Consider the following 18,256-nt stretch of genomic DNA (forward strand, 5'->3'; position numbering starts at 1 on the left):
TGAGTTCCTTGTTGTCTCAAACCTTTGTGATTATTTAAGCTGCCCTCTTTTTTTTTCAGTGGCTACCAGTAGTTGAGGGTATGTCCAGACTTGTCAGTGTTCCAAAATGGAAGATCTCAGTCAACATCTAGATGTAGGCTGATTTTTTCATTTTTTAACTTGTCAAATATTTGCTGGATGCCTCCTTATATGCCAGGCCCTATTTTCAGTGCTGGCAATACAAAGCAAACAACATTAAATCTCTGCTTCTGTCGCAACAACTACTAAAGTCAAAGCAACCACTGGGTTATGAATAATTTCAGACCAAAAATAGAGCATTGCAATAAAACAGAAATTTATTTAAAGTGCTTTTACTATATCCCTGTTCCTTGGCTCTCTTTGGTTTATCACTGTATCTTTGTTTCTTTGAATATGAACATATATATATATATATATATATATATATATATAATATCTTTAAAGATACATAAAGATATTAAATATATATATATCTTTAAAGATTTTATTTATTTGACAGAGAGATCACAAGTAGGCATAGAGGCAGGCAGAGAGAGAGGGGGTAGCAGGCTCCCCATCATGCAGAGAGCCCGATGCAGGGCTCAATCCCAGGACCCTGAGATCATGACCTGGGCTAAAGGCAGAGGCTTAACCCACTGAGCAACCCAGCCACCTGTCTTTGGTTATATTTTTAAAACTCAGATCTTGTTACCTTTACTGAGCAGGGGCAATGATATTTATTTTGAGACATTCAGTTAGATTGCCCTCTAGATAATTTAGGGTGGGGCCATATTCCAATTCCAACAGAAGTTTTATATAATCTTGCTTGACTTATGTGTTACAGAATTATGAGAAAAGGGTTAGAATTAGAAAAGAAATAGGAGACCACTTTTTTGAAAAGCAGAAAGTCTTGATTTTAAGGATCATCAGATCATATTAGATAAGCTTAGATAAACCAACACTTCTAGGATGCTTATCAAATTATTAGTCAGTCAATAGAATCATTTCAAGATGTTAAAGATGCTAAGATGCTCAAGATACTAAGAGTTAAATACACTGCCCTGATCAGATGCTATTGCTAAAAATCATGCCAAAAAGTACTAATCCCATGGGGTGCCTGAATGGCTCACTTGGTTAGTACTCCAACTTAGGTCATGGTCCTAGGGTCTTGGGATCGAGTCCCACATCAGGCTTCCTGTTCAGTGGGGAGTTTGCTTCTCCCTCTACCTCTCTCCCCTGCTTCATGTTTCTCTCTCTTGCTTGTTCTCTTTCAAATAAAATCTTAAAAAAGTACTAATGTCACATAAATTTACTATTACATGTTTTTCTTTATATGATAAGGATTAGCTACTTCTTCTTCCTTTTTTTTTTTTAAGATTTTATTTATTTATTTGACAAAGATCACAAGTAGTCAGAGACAGAGGCAGGGAAGCAGGCTCCCTGCTGAGCAGAGAACCCGATGTAGGGCTCGATCCCAGGATCCTGGGATCATGACCTGAGCCAAAAGCAGAGGCTTTAACCCACTGAGCCACCCAGGTACCCCAATTTCTTTTTTTAAAAAATAAGGTTTTATTTATTTATTTTTGGGAGAGAGAGAGCGAGCACAAATGGGTGGGGGTGGGCAGAGGGAGAGGGAGAAGCAAGCTCTCTGCTGAGCAGTGAGAACCCCACACTGCTGAGCCCAGTGTGGGGTTCAGTTTCAGGACCCTGGGATCATGACCTGAACTGGAGGCAGATGCTTAACTGACTGAGCCAACCAGGTGCTCCAAAGTTTAGCTATTTCAAAAAATTAACTGTAGTGGGGGTTGCTTATTTAAAATTAAGATTCATGGGCTCCACCTAAGACCTATTTGAACGTAGTCTGAAGGGGGTGGGTAATTTCTGTGTAATTTAAAGCTTAATACCTATAAATTTATTAATGTAACTGTTAGATATATATTGTATATATTTTGCAACAGTACAAGCAACATTTAACAGTTTCCAGCACTTGCGAGGCACCTGGGTGGCTCAGTGGGTTAAATCCTCTGCCTTCAGCTCAGGTCATGATTCCGCGGTCCTGGGATTGAGCCCTACATCAGGTTCTCTGCTCAGCAGGGAGCCTGCTCCCCCGCCCCTCTCTGACTACTTGTGATCTCTGTCTGTCAAATAAATAAATAAATAAATATCTTAAAACAAAAAACAAAAAAACCCCAAACAGTTTCTAGCACTCTTCCCTCCCTCCAATTTCTTTTTGTTGTTCTCTGAAATCCTTTATAATTTTCTCTCCCACCCCTCAAAAAATATAATTTTCTCTCCCACCCCTCAATGTAATTTTTTTGTTTTATTTTTTGATGTTTATTTGATCCCAACACTGTCATTTTGTTTTGGTATTCTCTGGCATAGGAACTCTGCAAGCAGCAACATGAGCAATTATTGGTATTTTACCTAAGATTAATATTGAGACAGTATATCTCCATTCTTTAGGATCGAATCTCTACAAACTTCTGGTTTTTCCATGAAATTAATAAGTACGTTTGAGAGGTTTCCACAGAAAAACAAAAATTTCCTTATAGGGCACTGTGTACTTGAAATGCTCACCATCAATTGGCAGGTGAGTGCACAGTTCCTCAATTTCTTCCTCCTCAAGTGAGAATCCCATGTTTTCAAGAACATCGTCTAGTTTATTGACATTAACCTTTCCTCCTTAAAAAAGAAAGAGATAAGAATAAAATAAATTTGTATTTATGCCAGAGAGGGAAAAAATATTTGGTTGTATAAATTGACCAACACCAACAGGAAGTAAAAAGCAATGTCACCATAAAGGTCTTGGAATGAGCAAAAGAATTAGTTCGGAATTAGAGTAGAAAAAGTCTCCCTCTCAATTTCCCAGAAAATACTATTACAGAAATTTCTAAGGTAGGTTTTCCCAGAAGAAAGAGAAGAATAGGCAAGACAGGTAAATTACAGCAAAGAGACAACCAATACAAAAATTTCTTACCATTAAGTAAGACTTCAAGTTTGTAACAATGACAAAATACATAGGCCGTTTTCCCAAACGTGATTGTATATAATTAAGAATGCCAGCTCATTAAAAAACAAAGTATAGCAGAATTAGCAATCTAATCATTGAGAAATAAGAGAGATTTTAGAAAAGTAAATGCATAAGTTCAAAGATGTTTTCTCTTCCTCACCATGCTTCTCACTCACCTCTGTAGGTCTTCACTCCATCCATCAATCTATTCTTATATACCTTTTTATTATCTGTAACATAAGGGTCAATTTAGTTTACCAAGAAGTGGAAATTGAGAAAGATATTAATACTTATTTTTAGATTTTCTAAGTTATTATTAGTTATACTCCAAAGAAGGAAGCAAAGAAATGACGAAGATTCTCAAGGTAACTATTCATTCTCTGGCATCTGATGTATTATTGGTGCAACTTTGAAATTAACATTGAAACAGATTTCTTCTCTTCTTTTTTTCTAAAATATCCCTTCTTCTACAACTGTTTTATCACCTTTTCCCTATCTTTGGCTTTAGACTTGTTCTGGATGCTGGTTCCAACATTTAAAAATGTTTACCCACAGCAGTAATACCCAAAGAGAACATTATTTGCGGAATTAAGATTTAAATGGTAAGGATAAAATATTTTATGCCAGAAGGCTCTTTCTACATTTATTTTTCTCTTAATTTTTAAACATTGAGTTATGATTGACACAAAGATTGTGAAGTTTAAGGTATATTGATTTGAAACATTTATGTTGTAATATGATTGCCATTGTATCACTACTTAATACCTCGATCATGTCAAATAAGTATTGTTTCTTTTCATTTTGGGAACAATTAAGATCTGGCTACTTAGCAATTTTAATGTTTACAATACAGTTTTGTATCTATAATCACCTTACTGTGTACCACATCTTTAGGACTCATTTATCCACTAGTAAGTATGTATCCTTAAGTAACATCTCTCCATTCTTCTATTATGCTTCCCAGCCTGTGATAACCACAATTCCACTGCATTGCTGCGATAAAAGATAAACGCTGGGGTGCATGTGCCCCTTCAAATCACTATGTTTGTATCCTTTGGATAAACACCTAGTAGTGCAATTGCTTCATTGTAGTAGCTCTATTTTTAACTTTAAGGAATCTTGACACTTGTGTTAAGAGTGGCAGCTACAGTTTGCATTCTCACCAACAGTGTAAGACGATTTCCCTTTCTCCACAGCCTCACCAACATCTGTGATCACTTGTTCATTTTAGCCATTCTGACTGGGGTGAAGTGGTATCTCATTATGGTTTTGATTTGTATTTCCATGATGCTGAGGAGTGATGTGGAGCATTTTTTCCTTTGTTAGCCATTTGTATGTCTTCTTTGGAGAACTGTGTGGTCATGTTTTTTGCCAATTTCTTAATTGGATTTTTTGGTTTTTGGGTGTCGAGTTTGATAAGTTCGTCATAGATTTTTGGATAGCAGTCCTTTACCTGATACATCAATTGAAAGTATCTTCTCCCATGACATAGGTTGGCTTTTAGTTTTGTTAATTGTTTCCTTTGCTGTGTAGAAACTTTTAATCTTGATGAAGTCCTAATAGTTCATTTTTGCTTTTGTTGCCCTAGCCTCTGGAGACATGTCTCGTAGGAAGTTGCTGCAGCTGAGGTGAAAGATTGTTGCCTGTGCTCTCCTCAAGGATTCTGATGGATTCCTGTCTCACATTTAGGTCTTTTGTCCATTTTGAGCTTATTTTTGTCTATGATGTAAGCAAGTTTCATTCTGCAAACTTCCAAACTCATTCCACAAGGCCAGCATTACCTTGATCCCCAAACCAAGGACCCCACTAAAAAGGAGAATTACAGACCAATATCCCTGATGAACATGAATGCAAAAATTCTCAAAAAGATACTAGCTAATCAGATCCAACAGTACATTAAAAGGATTATTCATGATGTCCAAATGGGATTTATTCCTGGGCTGCAGGGATGGTTCAACATCCACAAATGAATCGACATTGATATACCACATTAACAAAAGAAAAGAACCCTATGATCCTCTCAATAGATGCAGAAAAAACATCTGACAAAATACAGATCCTTTCCTGACAAAAACCATAAAAAAAGTATGGATAGAAGGAATATTCTTCAACAGAAGGGTGGCTACCATTTGTCACCATGCAATGTTATTATAATATCATTGACTATATTCCCTATGCTGTATCTTTGACTTATTCATTTCATAACTGCATGCCTGTATCTCCAGTTACTGTACTTCCCCTCACCCATTTTGCTCATCTCCCACCTTCCCCTCTCTGGCAACTATCAATTTGTTCTCTGAATTTATAGGTCTGATCCTGCTTTTTGTTTGTTTAATCTTTTTTAATTTAAAGGTTCACATATGAGTGAAATCAAATGGAAATTGCCTTTCTCTGTCTGACTTACTTTGCTTATCCTAATACCCTCTAGGTCCATCCATGTTGTTGCAAATGGAGATTTCATCTTTTATATCTGAGAAATAATCCATTGTGTATATATCCCACATCTTTTTTATCCATTCATCTATCAATCTTGGGCCGTTTCCATATCTGGACTATTATAAATAATGCTGCAATAAAGGGCACACATATCTTTTTAAACTAGTGTTTTTGTTTCTTTGGTGGTGGAATTATGAGATCATATGGTATTTCTACCTTTAATTTTTTGAAGAAACTTCATACTGTTTTCCACCATGGCTACCCCAATTTACATTCCCAATGATAGTGCACAAAGGTTCCTTTTTCACCACATCCTTGTCAACACTTGTTATTTCTTGTCTTTTTTATTCTATCCATTCTGACAGTTCCAAGGTTACATCTCAGGGAAATGCAAATCAGAACCACAAGGAGATGTTACCTTACACTTAACAGAATGCCTTTAAGCTTTTATGATTTCTTTCTGGTTCTTATAATTCACTAGGTTGGCTATTGAGAACTTTTACTTTCCACTAGGTGGCGCTATAGCTTAAGTTTATGGTTTTCGCCCCTAGTGACTCCGGGTAGCTCGTTTTCTGAGCGTGCTTACTGCAGTAGCTCTTAGGGAGGATGCACCTGTGGCCCTTGCACAAGGAACTAGCAGCAGAATAGGGGGAGGTGTGGGTTTAGCATCTGAGCACTGGAGATGCCTGACAACTACAGAGAGATCACAAGGTATGGTACTCGCAGAGGCTCACGGGTTGACTTCCTGCTGAGTGCAATCTCTTGAATGCCAACTGAAAATCATCTCTGCCTCTTTGCCAGTCAGGGAGCTCCCCACTTAGTGCTGTGGGTGCTGGTGGAGAAAAATGGGTTTTCTCAGCTGGTCCTGTTCTGCTGCGGCAGCCAAGCACTCACTCACTGCTTTCCTTTCCCCTGTGGGAAAGGTCACTGTGGCCCATGTATCACTCCCTTAGGGGAGAGTGGTGCCGGGAAAGTTTCTTAAGTGCCTCTGCTGTGGCCAAACTCATATTTGTCTTTCTTTTTCTCTGATGCTGTGCTGGAGTCTCCCTCCTGGAAGGCTGGACTTGTTCTGCAAGTTCTCATGCCTGGGTCAGCACTCACCAGATCTTTGCCTGATAGCATGAGAGAGAGGTATAGGCAATTTTGCTGACTGTGTTGGTTCTGCAGCCCTGTATGGAGATTGCCTGTCTCTTACAGCTGCACTGGTGATCGAGGCTCCTCCTGGGTCCCTTGGAGAAAGGTGCTAGTTCCAAAACATTCTTGTTTGTGTGTGGGTGTCCAAATCATTGATCAAAAAGGGTGATTATAGAGGAGGAACAACTTAAATGCCATGTTGCTGATGTCATTCCTTTTAAATTTTTTTTTCTTTTTTTAAAAATTTTTTATTTTTTATAAGCATATAATATATTTTTATCCCCCAGGGTACAGGTATGTGAATCGCCAGGTTTACACACTTCACAGCACTCACCATAGCACATACCCTCCCCAATGACCATAACCCTACCCCCCTTCCCCCAACCCCCCTCCCCCCAGCAACCCTCAGTTTGTTTTGTGAGATTAAGAGTCACTTATGGTTTGTCTCCCTCCCAATCCCATCTTGTTTCATTTATTCTTCTCCTACCCCCTTAACCCCCCCTGTTGCATCTCCACTTCCTCATATCAGGGAGATCATATGATAGTTGTCTTTCTCCGATTGACTTATTTTGCTAAGCATGATACCCTCTAGTTCAATGGAATACTATGCAGTCATCAAAAGAAATGAAATCTTGCCATTTGCGACGATGTGGGTGGAACCTTTTAAAAATTTTAATAGCACTTTAAAGAGTTATGTTTCCAGAATCTTATACAATAACTAAATACTCTCTGAAATCCACGGCAATGCCGGAAATGCTTACCATCCAATGGCAATATGTTCAGCAGCTCCTGGCTTTCTCTCTTTGTTAATTCAATCCCTACATTTTCCAGATAAAGTTGTGTGTCACTGGCATTAATTTTACCACCTTTAAAAAGATGGGAAGTGTGATATGTGAATTTTCATATATAATAATTCTACTTTAAGATAATTATAATAAAACAGCACTATCTCAACTCGTTAGAGATACAAGGGCAGAAGAGCAAGGAAACAATGGGGCCTGCCTAATTGCATCACAAGAAGGGGTTAAAAGATAACATTGCTTTAAGTCTTGTCAAAAAAATGTTTTTATTAATGCTCTAAAAAAAATAGGGACAAGCCAACCAGCCTATAATAAAATACACTTCTTAAGAATATGATACTTCTAAAACCATCTATCGTATCTAATTTGTTTTATCTAATAAAACATCTATCTATATTCTTAAAAACAAATGTGTCATCACTATACTAGTAAAATAAGGCTTCTGTATAATTATGGAATACTGGGATATACAATTAAAATATGGTATGTATGTACAACAAAGGATCTGGATTTTACATCTTTTCATCATTTCTTCTCACTCACCAGAAAATAACTTTGCTGTACCCATAAAGGAGTTCAGTGCAATCTTTCCATTATCTGAAATACAAATCATAAAGCATATGTTAATAAAATATGTATTGCTATTGCGAATAGGGTCCATTTTTTCCATGAAATTTTCCAAGTTGTCATTCCTTACATAGAGGAAATTTGTTGATTTAAACATTTTCTTTTATATCCAACCACATTATAGAATTGTAAAGAAGGTGTTTTAACAAATACAATTAGATCTTTAACAAATACTAAATTACATCTTTAATTCTTTTCCATTTGATCCTCCTTTTCACCTAACAGGTATCTCTTTGGTGCCATATTATTGCTCTAAAGTCAGATATCACTGAGCCTCTATTTTAACCCAACATGACATTGTTAAATGAGAATATGATCGTCTCTAGTTGTACATTACATACGAAACAATTCCAGATCTTTTCTAACTCATTTTGGTTTTTGTCAATTTCTGACCTTTTCTGACATCTATTTCAATAACTTCCGTTGTTTTCCTCTGAAGAGCTGTTTTGTTTTTCCTAGCTAAATTTGTCCTATTGGTCCTCTGACAATATTGAGAATAATAACAAGAAGTCATATTTCTCATCTTTAAGGATTATAACTTTATAAGTACTTCTAACTTTCTAAGTGAAATTCATTAAGAGTATTCAGATTTCCCGAGAAGATTTCAAAGATTTTTCTGATATAAAGTGTAAGTGATAAAGGAAATACTCACTGTCCCTTTTCAGATGATTGAATAGATCTTGGATTTCTTTCTTTTCAAGGTCATAGTTAAAGTTTTCCAGAATGGTTTCTATTTTATTCTCTAAAATTTTCCCACCTTAATAAAGAAAGAGGTGAAATAAAAATGTGAAATTATGTCTAAAATTAAAAGAATTCTAGTTAAGTCTATGAACCAAACCCTAATGGGAGGGAGAAAAAGTTGCAATGCAGATGTTCAAGGAAACACAAAACTAAGGTGGCAGCGGGCAGGGCTGGGGAATGTGAAATAAAGAACATGTTCCTTACACATGTTATAAGACACCCTGTTAAAATTCCTTATAGATATTTAAAGCAAAGAAAATAAGTGAGGCCAATTACTCATTCTTCATTTCTTATTCATAATGGGGGGGATATGTCAGAAACAACAGCCATAATTCTGGCTACTGAGCTTGAAATCTGCCACTATAACAGTAAACCATTTCTACAAATTTACTGGTTACTTGAACTTGAGTTATAAGTCATAAAGGAGAATGAAAAAGGTTAATAACCTAACTGTTAAATATCACAGAGTAGTTAGGAATATGGGTTCAAATTCTCTTCCAATTCTCTTTCAAATTCTGTTGAAACTGTGTGACCTTTGACAAGTGAGTCAGTATCTCCCATCTGTAAAATGGTGCTTATGTTAAGTACATATCTCTTAGGACTTTTGTAATAATTAAATGAATTGCTAGATGTAAAGTACTTAGGACAGTGCCTGGCATTATAATCGAGAGAAATTAGCTATTGTTATTATTAAGCAATTAAAAGGATTTCCAAAAGGAAACACAAAACTTCAAGATCTCATTTTTACTTGATTTCTTATTTTTATCGTATTTTTATTCTTATCTTATTATGCTTATCACTCACCTTGGAAAGTCTTTAAACCATCTAGCAACCGACTGCGATACACCTTTCCATCAGCTATAAGAGAAGTCATAATTGGTATCATGGAGAAAGTGACACAGCAATTCATAATGAGAGTATGGACTATTCTTTTTTTTTTTTTTTTAAGATTTATTTATTTATTTTAGAGATAGAGAGAGAGAGTACATGAATGGGAGTAAGGGAAGAGGGAGAGAGAGGAAAAACAGACTCCCCACACTGGGCTCTATCCCAGGACCCCATGATCATGACCCTAGCTGCCAAGAGTTGGACACTTAACCAACTGAGCCACCCAGGTGCCCCCCAACTATTTCATAAGGACAATAATGTCACATGATTGGCCTTATAAATTGATCTAATTTCTTTTTTTTTTAATAAAGATTTTATATATTCTTTCAATGGAGATAGCGAGAGAGAGTGTGAGCGCACAAGCAGGGGGAGAGGCAGGAAGAGGGAGAGGGAGCTCCGCTCAGCAAGGAGCCTGATGTAGGGGCTCCATCCCAGGACCCTGGGATCATGACCTGTGCTGAAGGCAGATGCTTAACCGACTGAGCCACACAGGAACCCCCAAATTTATCTAATTTCTTATCCATACATCCTTCTCTTCCTTGGTTTTAAGAATAGAGGGAAGGAACAGAGTAAGGTTTTAAATTTATCCATTTCACCATTCTGAAACTTTGCATCTCTTGGATTTGACTTTTCTACATGACTTCCTCTCCGGTGCCCTCCCACCCCCAACAACTTCTTTCTCTCTATGCTTTAGGACTGTCAGACATTTCAAAGTCAATATCCTAAACTAAAGTTTATTAATTTAAAAATCCCAATTTCTTTATGAAGTTCTCAAGCTAAAGGCCAATAGAGTCAGCTCCACCCCCCCTACAATAGCCTCCATGAGGGCAAAGGTTTTTGTCTGTAATTCTATAACCTAAGAAGTGCTCAATGAATACATTGACTATAAATATATACTTAAAAGTTTAATGATTCCCTACCTATCCCAACAATATATACACTCAAACTACATTATCCTAAAGGCAACAGCAGTGTCAGAAATGCTTACAAGTAATTGGCAGAGTTTTTAGCAGCTTCCAGCATTCTGTAGGTGTGAGTTCTATCCCTATTTTTTTCAAAAAATCACCTACTTCATCAACATGAATCTTGATTCCTTTGAAAAGATGGAAATTATGACTGATGAAAAACTTAAGAGTGATAAGTGATTCTAAATTATGAATTTTATCTAAGTTTAATTGCAGAATTGAGAACAGGGTTGACAAAAGTGCTGAGTCAAGACTCTAAGGGACTATCAAAAACAACTAAATCTCATAATTCTAGAGAGGAAAAAATACATTTTGAATGCTCTTATAAAAGTGGGATAAATTGACACTCTGAAATGGGAGTTGTATGAGACCAGAACCACTTATCTAAATGACTATATAAATAATTCTATAAAGATGGCATCTATATTATTTTTTACTTGCCTATGTGATAAGTTAATCAGAAAATAGATTTATACCAAAGTTTTATCATGCCAATTATTGTGGCAACATAGATTTTTGGCTGTTCAAACAATGGAAAGTGATATGCAGTATTGAAAAAAATTCCAGAGAACACTGGATATTTTACTAAGACATAAAAATTCAGCGGTTTTGCTCAAAAAGTGTATAGCCCAAAAGTAATCTGGATCATTATATAAAAGATACCACTAATATGCCAAGAAGAAGAATAATGTCAGTATTATAGGAATAAAATGTTTAAAAACATAACAGAGAATTATCAGAATATAATAACTTTTTTCTATAAGTTTTCACTTACCTTTGAATGGATCTACATTTTTCATGAGCGTATTCAGTTTAACCTTTTCATCTGTAAGATAATATACAAATGAGACCCAGCCATAATGACTCAGATCCAGAAAACATTATAAACAATTTATATTGTAAAACTAAACACTGAAATGTAGAAACTTAAACCAATTTGTTCTATAAATGTATCCGGGTTAAGCATGGAATTGGATCAAATTCTAAATATGGTAAATATAGAACACCAAAGAAGAAACTGTAGTATAAAATACCAAATTCTATACATAGCAGAGCTAGGAAGTTTTGTTTGTTTTTAGTTTCAGGTGTACAATTTGTTGATTCAACATTTCCATACATTATCCAGTGCTCATCACAAGTGCCCTCCTTGAACCCCAGCAGCTACTTAATCCATCGCCCCAATGATCTCCCTTCTGGTAACCATTGGTTTGTTCTCTATAGTTAAGAATCTGTTTCTTGGGGCGCCTGGGTGGCTCAGTGGGTTAAGCCGCTGCCTTCGGCTCAGGTCATGATCTCAGGGTCCTGGGATCGAGTCCCGCATCGGGCTCTCTGCTTGGCGGGGAGCCTGCTTCCCTCTCTCTCTCTCTCTCTGCCTGCCTCTCCATCTACTTGTGATTTCTCTCTGTCAAATAAATAAATAAAATCTTAAAAAAAAAAAAGAATCTGTTTCTTGGTATATGTGCTGCTAAAGCGAGCACAAGAGTCTGTTTCTTGGTTTTCCTCTCTCTTTTCTTCCCCCATGGTTGTTTGTTTTATATCTTTAATTGCACATGAGTGAAATCATATTGTATTTGTTTTTTCTCTGACTTATTTCATTTAGCAAAATTTTCTCTAGCTCTATCTATGTTGCTGCAAATGGCAACATTTCATTCTTTCTTTAGGGCTGAGTAATATTCCATTGTGTATATATATATATATATATATATATATACACACACACACACACACACACATCCCATCTTCTTTATCCATTCATCAGTCCATGGACATTTGGGCTCTTTTCATAATTTGGCTATTGTTGATAGTGCTGCAATAAATATCGTGGTGCATATATTCCTACAAATGAGTATTTTTGTATTCTTTGGGTAAATACCAGCAGTGCTAGGAAGTTTTAAAAGTATTGGTCGACCTGCTTTCCATTTGGCTTGTTCTACTTTAGAATCCAGGAGTACCATGATGTCTGGCCACCTTACTATCACAGGATTTAAAAGCAATGTATACTGTAATATCATTGTGTTCACCTACCTAAAATATTGTAGATTACTACTTCCATGTGCGGCCTTTACTCAGCACATTCTTCATGCTCCAATTCCATAGCCATCAGATTTCCAAATTAAATTTGTGTAATTACTGTTTGAAAATCTCATTTCTAGGGCCACGTCACACAACCCCTCTGACGGTATCGTTCATGTCAGAGTCTTTGAAGCCCCGCCCACCTCTCTTATACAAGGCAGTATTATTTAGTAGAAAGGGCAAACCTCTGAGGTCATATAAACCTATATAGGCTTCTTTAAGGGCTGGCATCTTTGCTTTGCCACTGAGCAGCCATGTGGATTTGGGCAAGTCAATTAGCTTCTGTACTGACTCTCAATTTCCATATCAGGGTAACTAAGATAATAATCTACCTTTCAGAGTTGTTTTGAGGACTATCAATAACATATTTCAAGTGCCAAATATTGTTTGTGGCATACAGCAGCACTTAATTCTTTATAATTATTGAGGAATGATGTCAGTATCATGGCAGCATAAGACATCCCTCTTTTTTGTCCACCCTTTAAACAACGAAATTCAGCATCCATCTATGAACAAAAGTATCTCTGTTGGGATTGTGGGGTCCAGCACCATTTGCCAAGGAACCCAGTAGAAATTTACCCACATGGGTATTGAGTAACAAGGAGACAGACCATGGTACGGGTTAAGAACCAGCCCCAGCCTCTCTCAGGTGTGGTTGGGAAATCCAGGAGAGTGATGACTTGGGCAGACACCCACAATGGGAAGGCTTTGTGGAGGTCCAGCTTTCCTGAGGGGAGATTCCAGTACTCTACTGGGAGCAAAACAGTATGAGTTTGGATGCACTGGAGTGGGTGAGAGGAATCCTGCTAGGGCTGCCCCACCCCCAAGGCAACACACTGCAGAGCTGCACTACTAGCTGGTGGCAATCTCTCTCCAGGATCGGGGAGGTGGGGAGGGAAATCTGGGAGTGATTTCCTAGCTACTCCAGTTATGCGTAATGCTGCTAGGGAAGCCAGTTTTTCTCCTGCAGCACTCCAAGTGTTGAGGTGGGGTCTCTGTGACTGGCGAAAAGGATGAGATCAGGAACAGGTAGATAATATTAAAGAGCATCAAACAAATGTGGTTTCTGTTGACTGCCTTCAGGACTCAGTAGGGAAGCTTGTCCATGAATTGCTGGAAGAACCTTACTTGAAGACCTCCACACCTGGCCTGTGGGCACTACCTGCAGCAGCTGCCTGTGCCTGCTCACGAATGTGGTGGTGAGAGTAAACCGGGAGTGCCCTCAGAAAACACTCCACGGTCTGTGGGCAAGGGAGAAACCACAAACTTGAGCTGTAGCTCCACCTTTTGGAAAACAAAAGAGAGGTTTTAGTTCAACAGCCCGCCTGATATGTTTTAAGAACCAGAGAAGACAACAAGCTTAAGAATTCTGCCAGAAGAGGGAGCAAGAAGTGTGGAGCAGGGGTATTCACACAGTGTTGGACGAAGTCCCAGAAATAAGCAGGACCAAGGAAGATTATCTCCCACCTGAAGATAATCTTCAAGACACGTAGAGATTTGGAGGAAGTGATTACTGTCTTTTCTGCCATTATACATTCCTTCTTTTAGTCTAGTTAAAATTTATGGTGATTTAAAGGATTTTTATTTTTATTTTTTTTCTCCTGACTTGTAATATTTCTTCTTTAGCTTTCCTTTGTTCCATTTCTCCAAGAAGCAGGTGGAGAAATCTGTCAATGAATTTAGTTCTGGAGCGGGGAGTCACTATTTTCTGATTTAAACACTAACGATCTGAGTTAATACCTTTTCCCACGTGAATACCTTTGGAAGTTTTATTAGAGGAGCCCACTCTCCCTAAAGGTACAACATGCTCACCAGCAGCTGGCAGACGGTTCTGCAGGTCCTCAAGTTCCTCATCCTCCAGCTCATAACCCAAGTTTTCCAGGATGCTTCCTATTTTAGAGGTGCGACACTTTCCACCTCAGGGAAGAAGGAATAGGGATAAAATATAGGAACTAATATCCAAGGAAAATGCTGGCTATATTCATACACCAATGAAACAAAGCCACAGGACGATAATTTAAAAAAAAAAAAACTGTTTAGGGCTACATGTGGGACATGTTCAACACACTCCACAATGGAGATTAATTGTGGAAGCCAGGAATAGAATATATTCTGCCAATCTCATCTAAGGGGTCCTTTATACAGTGTGCAGGAAAGATGTATTTAGAAAAAAAATCATAATTGTATTTATATATTAATTCCATATGCTACCTTTTTATATTATAACTTTTTCCATGTCAGAGAAGTCTAAATTACCACATTGGATGTAGTTGCATCTTAAGCAGATCTATAGGCTAATGGGATAATAAAATCAATAATCTAATTGTTGTATAATGATAAGGTGTTTTAAAAGTTCAACTAAAGTCTGTAGATCTTAGTTTTACTTGCCCTCTTATTGAGATTCTCACTTACCAGGAAAAGCTTTTATATAATCGAGCAACGTATTTTTCTCTATCTTTCCATCAGCTGTGAAATAAGACACATTTAAGGTAAGATAAAAGGTTATATGGACAGTGAAAAAAGAGTAGGAAGGGCATAATTTCATAAAAACATACTTTAAAAATATTTTCTTAAGTTCTGTGCCTGCATGTCCCAGGCCCACATACCTCTTCATAAGTAAGAAAAAATAAGATGAAGAGAAAATTCTTAATGTGGACAGACTGACAATTCTTCTACACTGAAACAGAGAGACCTTTTCCCCCCACTCTGATTTCTCCTTTTCCATCCTCTATTACCTGCTAATTTAGCCTTTTCTCTTTGCCCTGACTAAGCTTTATTAACCTCAGAGTAATGATACTTTTTTTTAAAAAAAAGTCTTTGTTTTTAAGTAATCTCAACACACAATGTGGGGCTCAAAATTACAACCCTGAGATCAAGAGTCACCTGCTCTACCAACAGAGCCAGCCAGGTGCCCCAGAGAAATGATACTCCGATGGCAGGACCCCGGTTTAAAGATATCATAGCTTCTCAAAACTACCTAAATGTCAAAGTCATAATTTCTTTACAAGTAAAGCTTGATCGTTTTGCCTTTTAGATTTTTATGGGAGACCAGGTGATTCCATTCTTCAGATGCCCTCACACCAAAGTTCACACTAGCACAGAGATACTCCACACATACACAGTGGTACATAAACTACCTACCTGTAACTGGCAACGTTTTCAACAGCCCCAAGAGCTCTCTGTCTGTGAACTCTATCCCCATGTTTCTCAGTTCTTTGTGTATGTCCTTGGGTTCAACTTTTCCTCCTTTAAAAGATAGGAATGGTAATGGATGAGGATTGCCTACTGAATCTAAATGATGAAGTATCTAAGCTTGCACCGGGTTATTTGACATTATTTCCATGTTCTAACTAAAATATTTATTTCTAATGCTCTTAATGACCTGGGAAGAATTAGCCCAGATCATAGTAAAGGAATATATAAGAGGTGAAGTGATCTAACTTGTGTATAGGCAACTACCTAATCTAAATTTTATTATTATCACTAAAATCTGTTACTCGTTGCTTTGCCTGGCTTGTGAGGTAGATCATCTTCACTGCCCACATTATTTGTATCCCTGTCAAAGTTTCGCCTGAAAATTTACTGGGTTACAGTAGATGTTAGTTAAATATTTTAAGTGAACGAACAGGTGTGTTGCCCATTGGAATGAGTCACAAAATAAAAATGAAGTTGCAGAGCATACAGTAACTTGTTATAAAGAAAAAGCACCACAGCATTTTTGCCAAAACATAAATAATCCAATGTAATCTTCAGCTCATTAGAATCAACTTTAATCATTAAAAAAGTAGAAGTTAAAGGTCAATGACAGATAAGAAAATACAACTTTAAATGTGAGGTATTTGCATTTTAGTTTTACATCTTTTCACAAAACATCTTGCTCACCTGTGAATGTCTTTATTTCTTCTAGCAGTTTATGCAGATCAGCCATCCCAAAAGCTAAAAAATAAGACATTAATTCAAACAGATACAATTGTGTACTGACTGAGAAAAACTGTTAAACAGAGCAAGAGAATTAATTTTTTATGATTTATTGTTGAAGACACATATGCAGATAAGCATGAAACAGAAAACTACTGTCTAAAAATGTTTACTGTTAATTTCATTATTTATTCTCTTTCTTTTAATATCCCAACCTCTCCACACCATGGAACATCTCCCTCCTCAGGCTTGTTCTTTTCACTCTCTACCACCTACTACACCAGATCCCCAGAACAAGAGCAAAAACTTCCACTTGGCACTTGAAGTCTAGCTATTTCTCCGTTTAACACTCTCCAGTACTGACACTGCCAAATTAGCTTAGTTTTTTGCATTTTTTATTGTAGATAAGTTCATTACATACTCAAAGATTGTGAGTGCCTTTAAATGAAAAGAATGTATGTATTCTGTAATTCACCTAGACATTCTAGCCCAATAAGTAGCATAATGCTTTGCACATAGTAATATTAAATGCTTTAAAATTAAACAGTGAAATGGAACATGTTCGAATAACAGAATTAAGCTCTTATATCAGGATGTTTTTCCAGGATTGCAGATGCAGTATATTATAGGGCAATACCTCAAACTTAGAAATTATGCATATTATTAGCATTTTCTTACCAAAAAAATACACTATTTATTACTATGGGATCCCATTCTTCCTTTGGGGTAGTTTCCAGTACTTCCTCTCCATACACTGAGTTAACAGATTTGCGCCTTGTGGGCTTAGTGCTACATGGACAGCACAAGGTCATTTTACTTAAAACTTCCAGTGAACTATCAGTTAACACCTACTTGATTACCCTAATTACCCTAACTGAAAGTCCCTGTTGAAAGCATTGAATAGTGGCTAAACATATTACTAAATTAATTCAATTTCTCATTCATTCAATAAATATTTATAAAGTATCAAATATCTGCATACATGTGCAAGACACTGGCAGATACAGCAGTGAGCAACACAGACATGGCTCTTCTCTGCACAGAGTCTTCATTTACTGCTTATTCCACTAAGCCTAGGTAGGAAGACACTTGATCTTTCTTTCAGCTTCTCCATCAGGACACATTTTCAAAAACCTCTCTTTTATTTTTTATTCTAAGATAGCAAGGAAAATTTGTGCTGATTTCATAGGATCAATAGCAAAGGTATAATGGAGAATCATGTATATGATGATAATGGGAAACATTAAGGGAAGCAGAATACTATTTATTTCATCTGGGTTTAATAAACACTTATCTGAGCTCCATATGTACATAATATCCTCTAGCCTGAGGATTAAACCCAATAGCTTCTCACTGTTAAAAAGTCGTATTAGCATCCAAACAGATTTAGTTTCCGGAATTCTCAGACATAAGCTTATAAATCTAAACTTCCCTTAAAAGCTCTCTCATATCTATGATGCTCACCATCAGTTGGTAGGTTTTGTGACAGATCTTTAATCTTCTCCTCTGGGAGCCTGATTTTCATGTTTTCTAAAATTTCTTCCAGGTTACTAACATCAACCTTCCCACCTAAAGAACGAATCAGCAACACAAGAGGAATATAATGACTTTCCTGAAGGAGAAAATTTCAATGAATCCCCATGCACCACAGCTAGCAGCAAAAATAT

The 18,256-nt window shown here is 37.0% G+C and overlaps 1 protein-coding gene across 1 annotated transcript in view; it reads right to left on the reverse strand.

Moving 5' to 3' along the window:
• The window catches only part of EFCAB3 (EF-hand calcium binding domain 3), a 109,980-nt gene that overhangs the window by 90,565 nt on the left and 1,159 nt on the right, over positions 1 to 18,256 (reverse strand). Inside the window, exons 3-15 of the mRNA XM_059149705.1 lie at positions 18,054 to 18,158; positions 16,554 to 16,607; positions 15,813 to 15,917; positions 15,084 to 15,137; positions 14,484 to 14,588; positions 11,374 to 11,424; positions 10,622 to 10,726; positions 9,550 to 9,603; positions 8,657 to 8,761; positions 7,921 to 7,974; positions 7,339 to 7,443; positions 3,184 to 3,237; positions 2,575 to 2,679 (exon numbers count right to left, since the gene is read on the reverse strand). Of these exons, the coding sequence (XP_059005688.1) occupies positions 2,575 to 2,679; positions 3,184 to 3,237; positions 7,339 to 7,443; positions 7,921 to 7,974; positions 8,657 to 8,761; positions 9,550 to 9,603; positions 10,622 to 10,726; positions 11,374 to 11,424; positions 14,484 to 14,588; positions 15,084 to 15,137; positions 15,813 to 15,917; positions 16,554 to 16,607; positions 18,054 to 18,114 (1,012 nt within the window). The 5' untranslated portion in view covers positions 18,115 to 18,158. The remainder of the gene's footprint in view (positions 1 to 2,574; positions 2,680 to 3,183; positions 3,238 to 7,338; positions 7,444 to 7,920; positions 7,975 to 8,656; positions 8,762 to 9,549; positions 9,604 to 10,621; positions 10,727 to 11,373; positions 11,425 to 14,483; positions 14,589 to 15,083; positions 15,138 to 15,812; positions 15,918 to 16,553; positions 16,608 to 18,053; positions 18,159 to 18,256) is intronic.

This window comes from Mustela lutreola, chromosome 15 (genome assembly GCF_030435805.1).
Source record: "Mustela lutreola isolate mMusLut2 chromosome 15, mMusLut2.pri, whole genome shotgun sequence".
NCBI classification, from domain to species: domain Eukaryota; kingdom Metazoa; phylum Chordata; class Mammalia; order Carnivora; family Mustelidae; genus Mustela; species Mustela lutreola.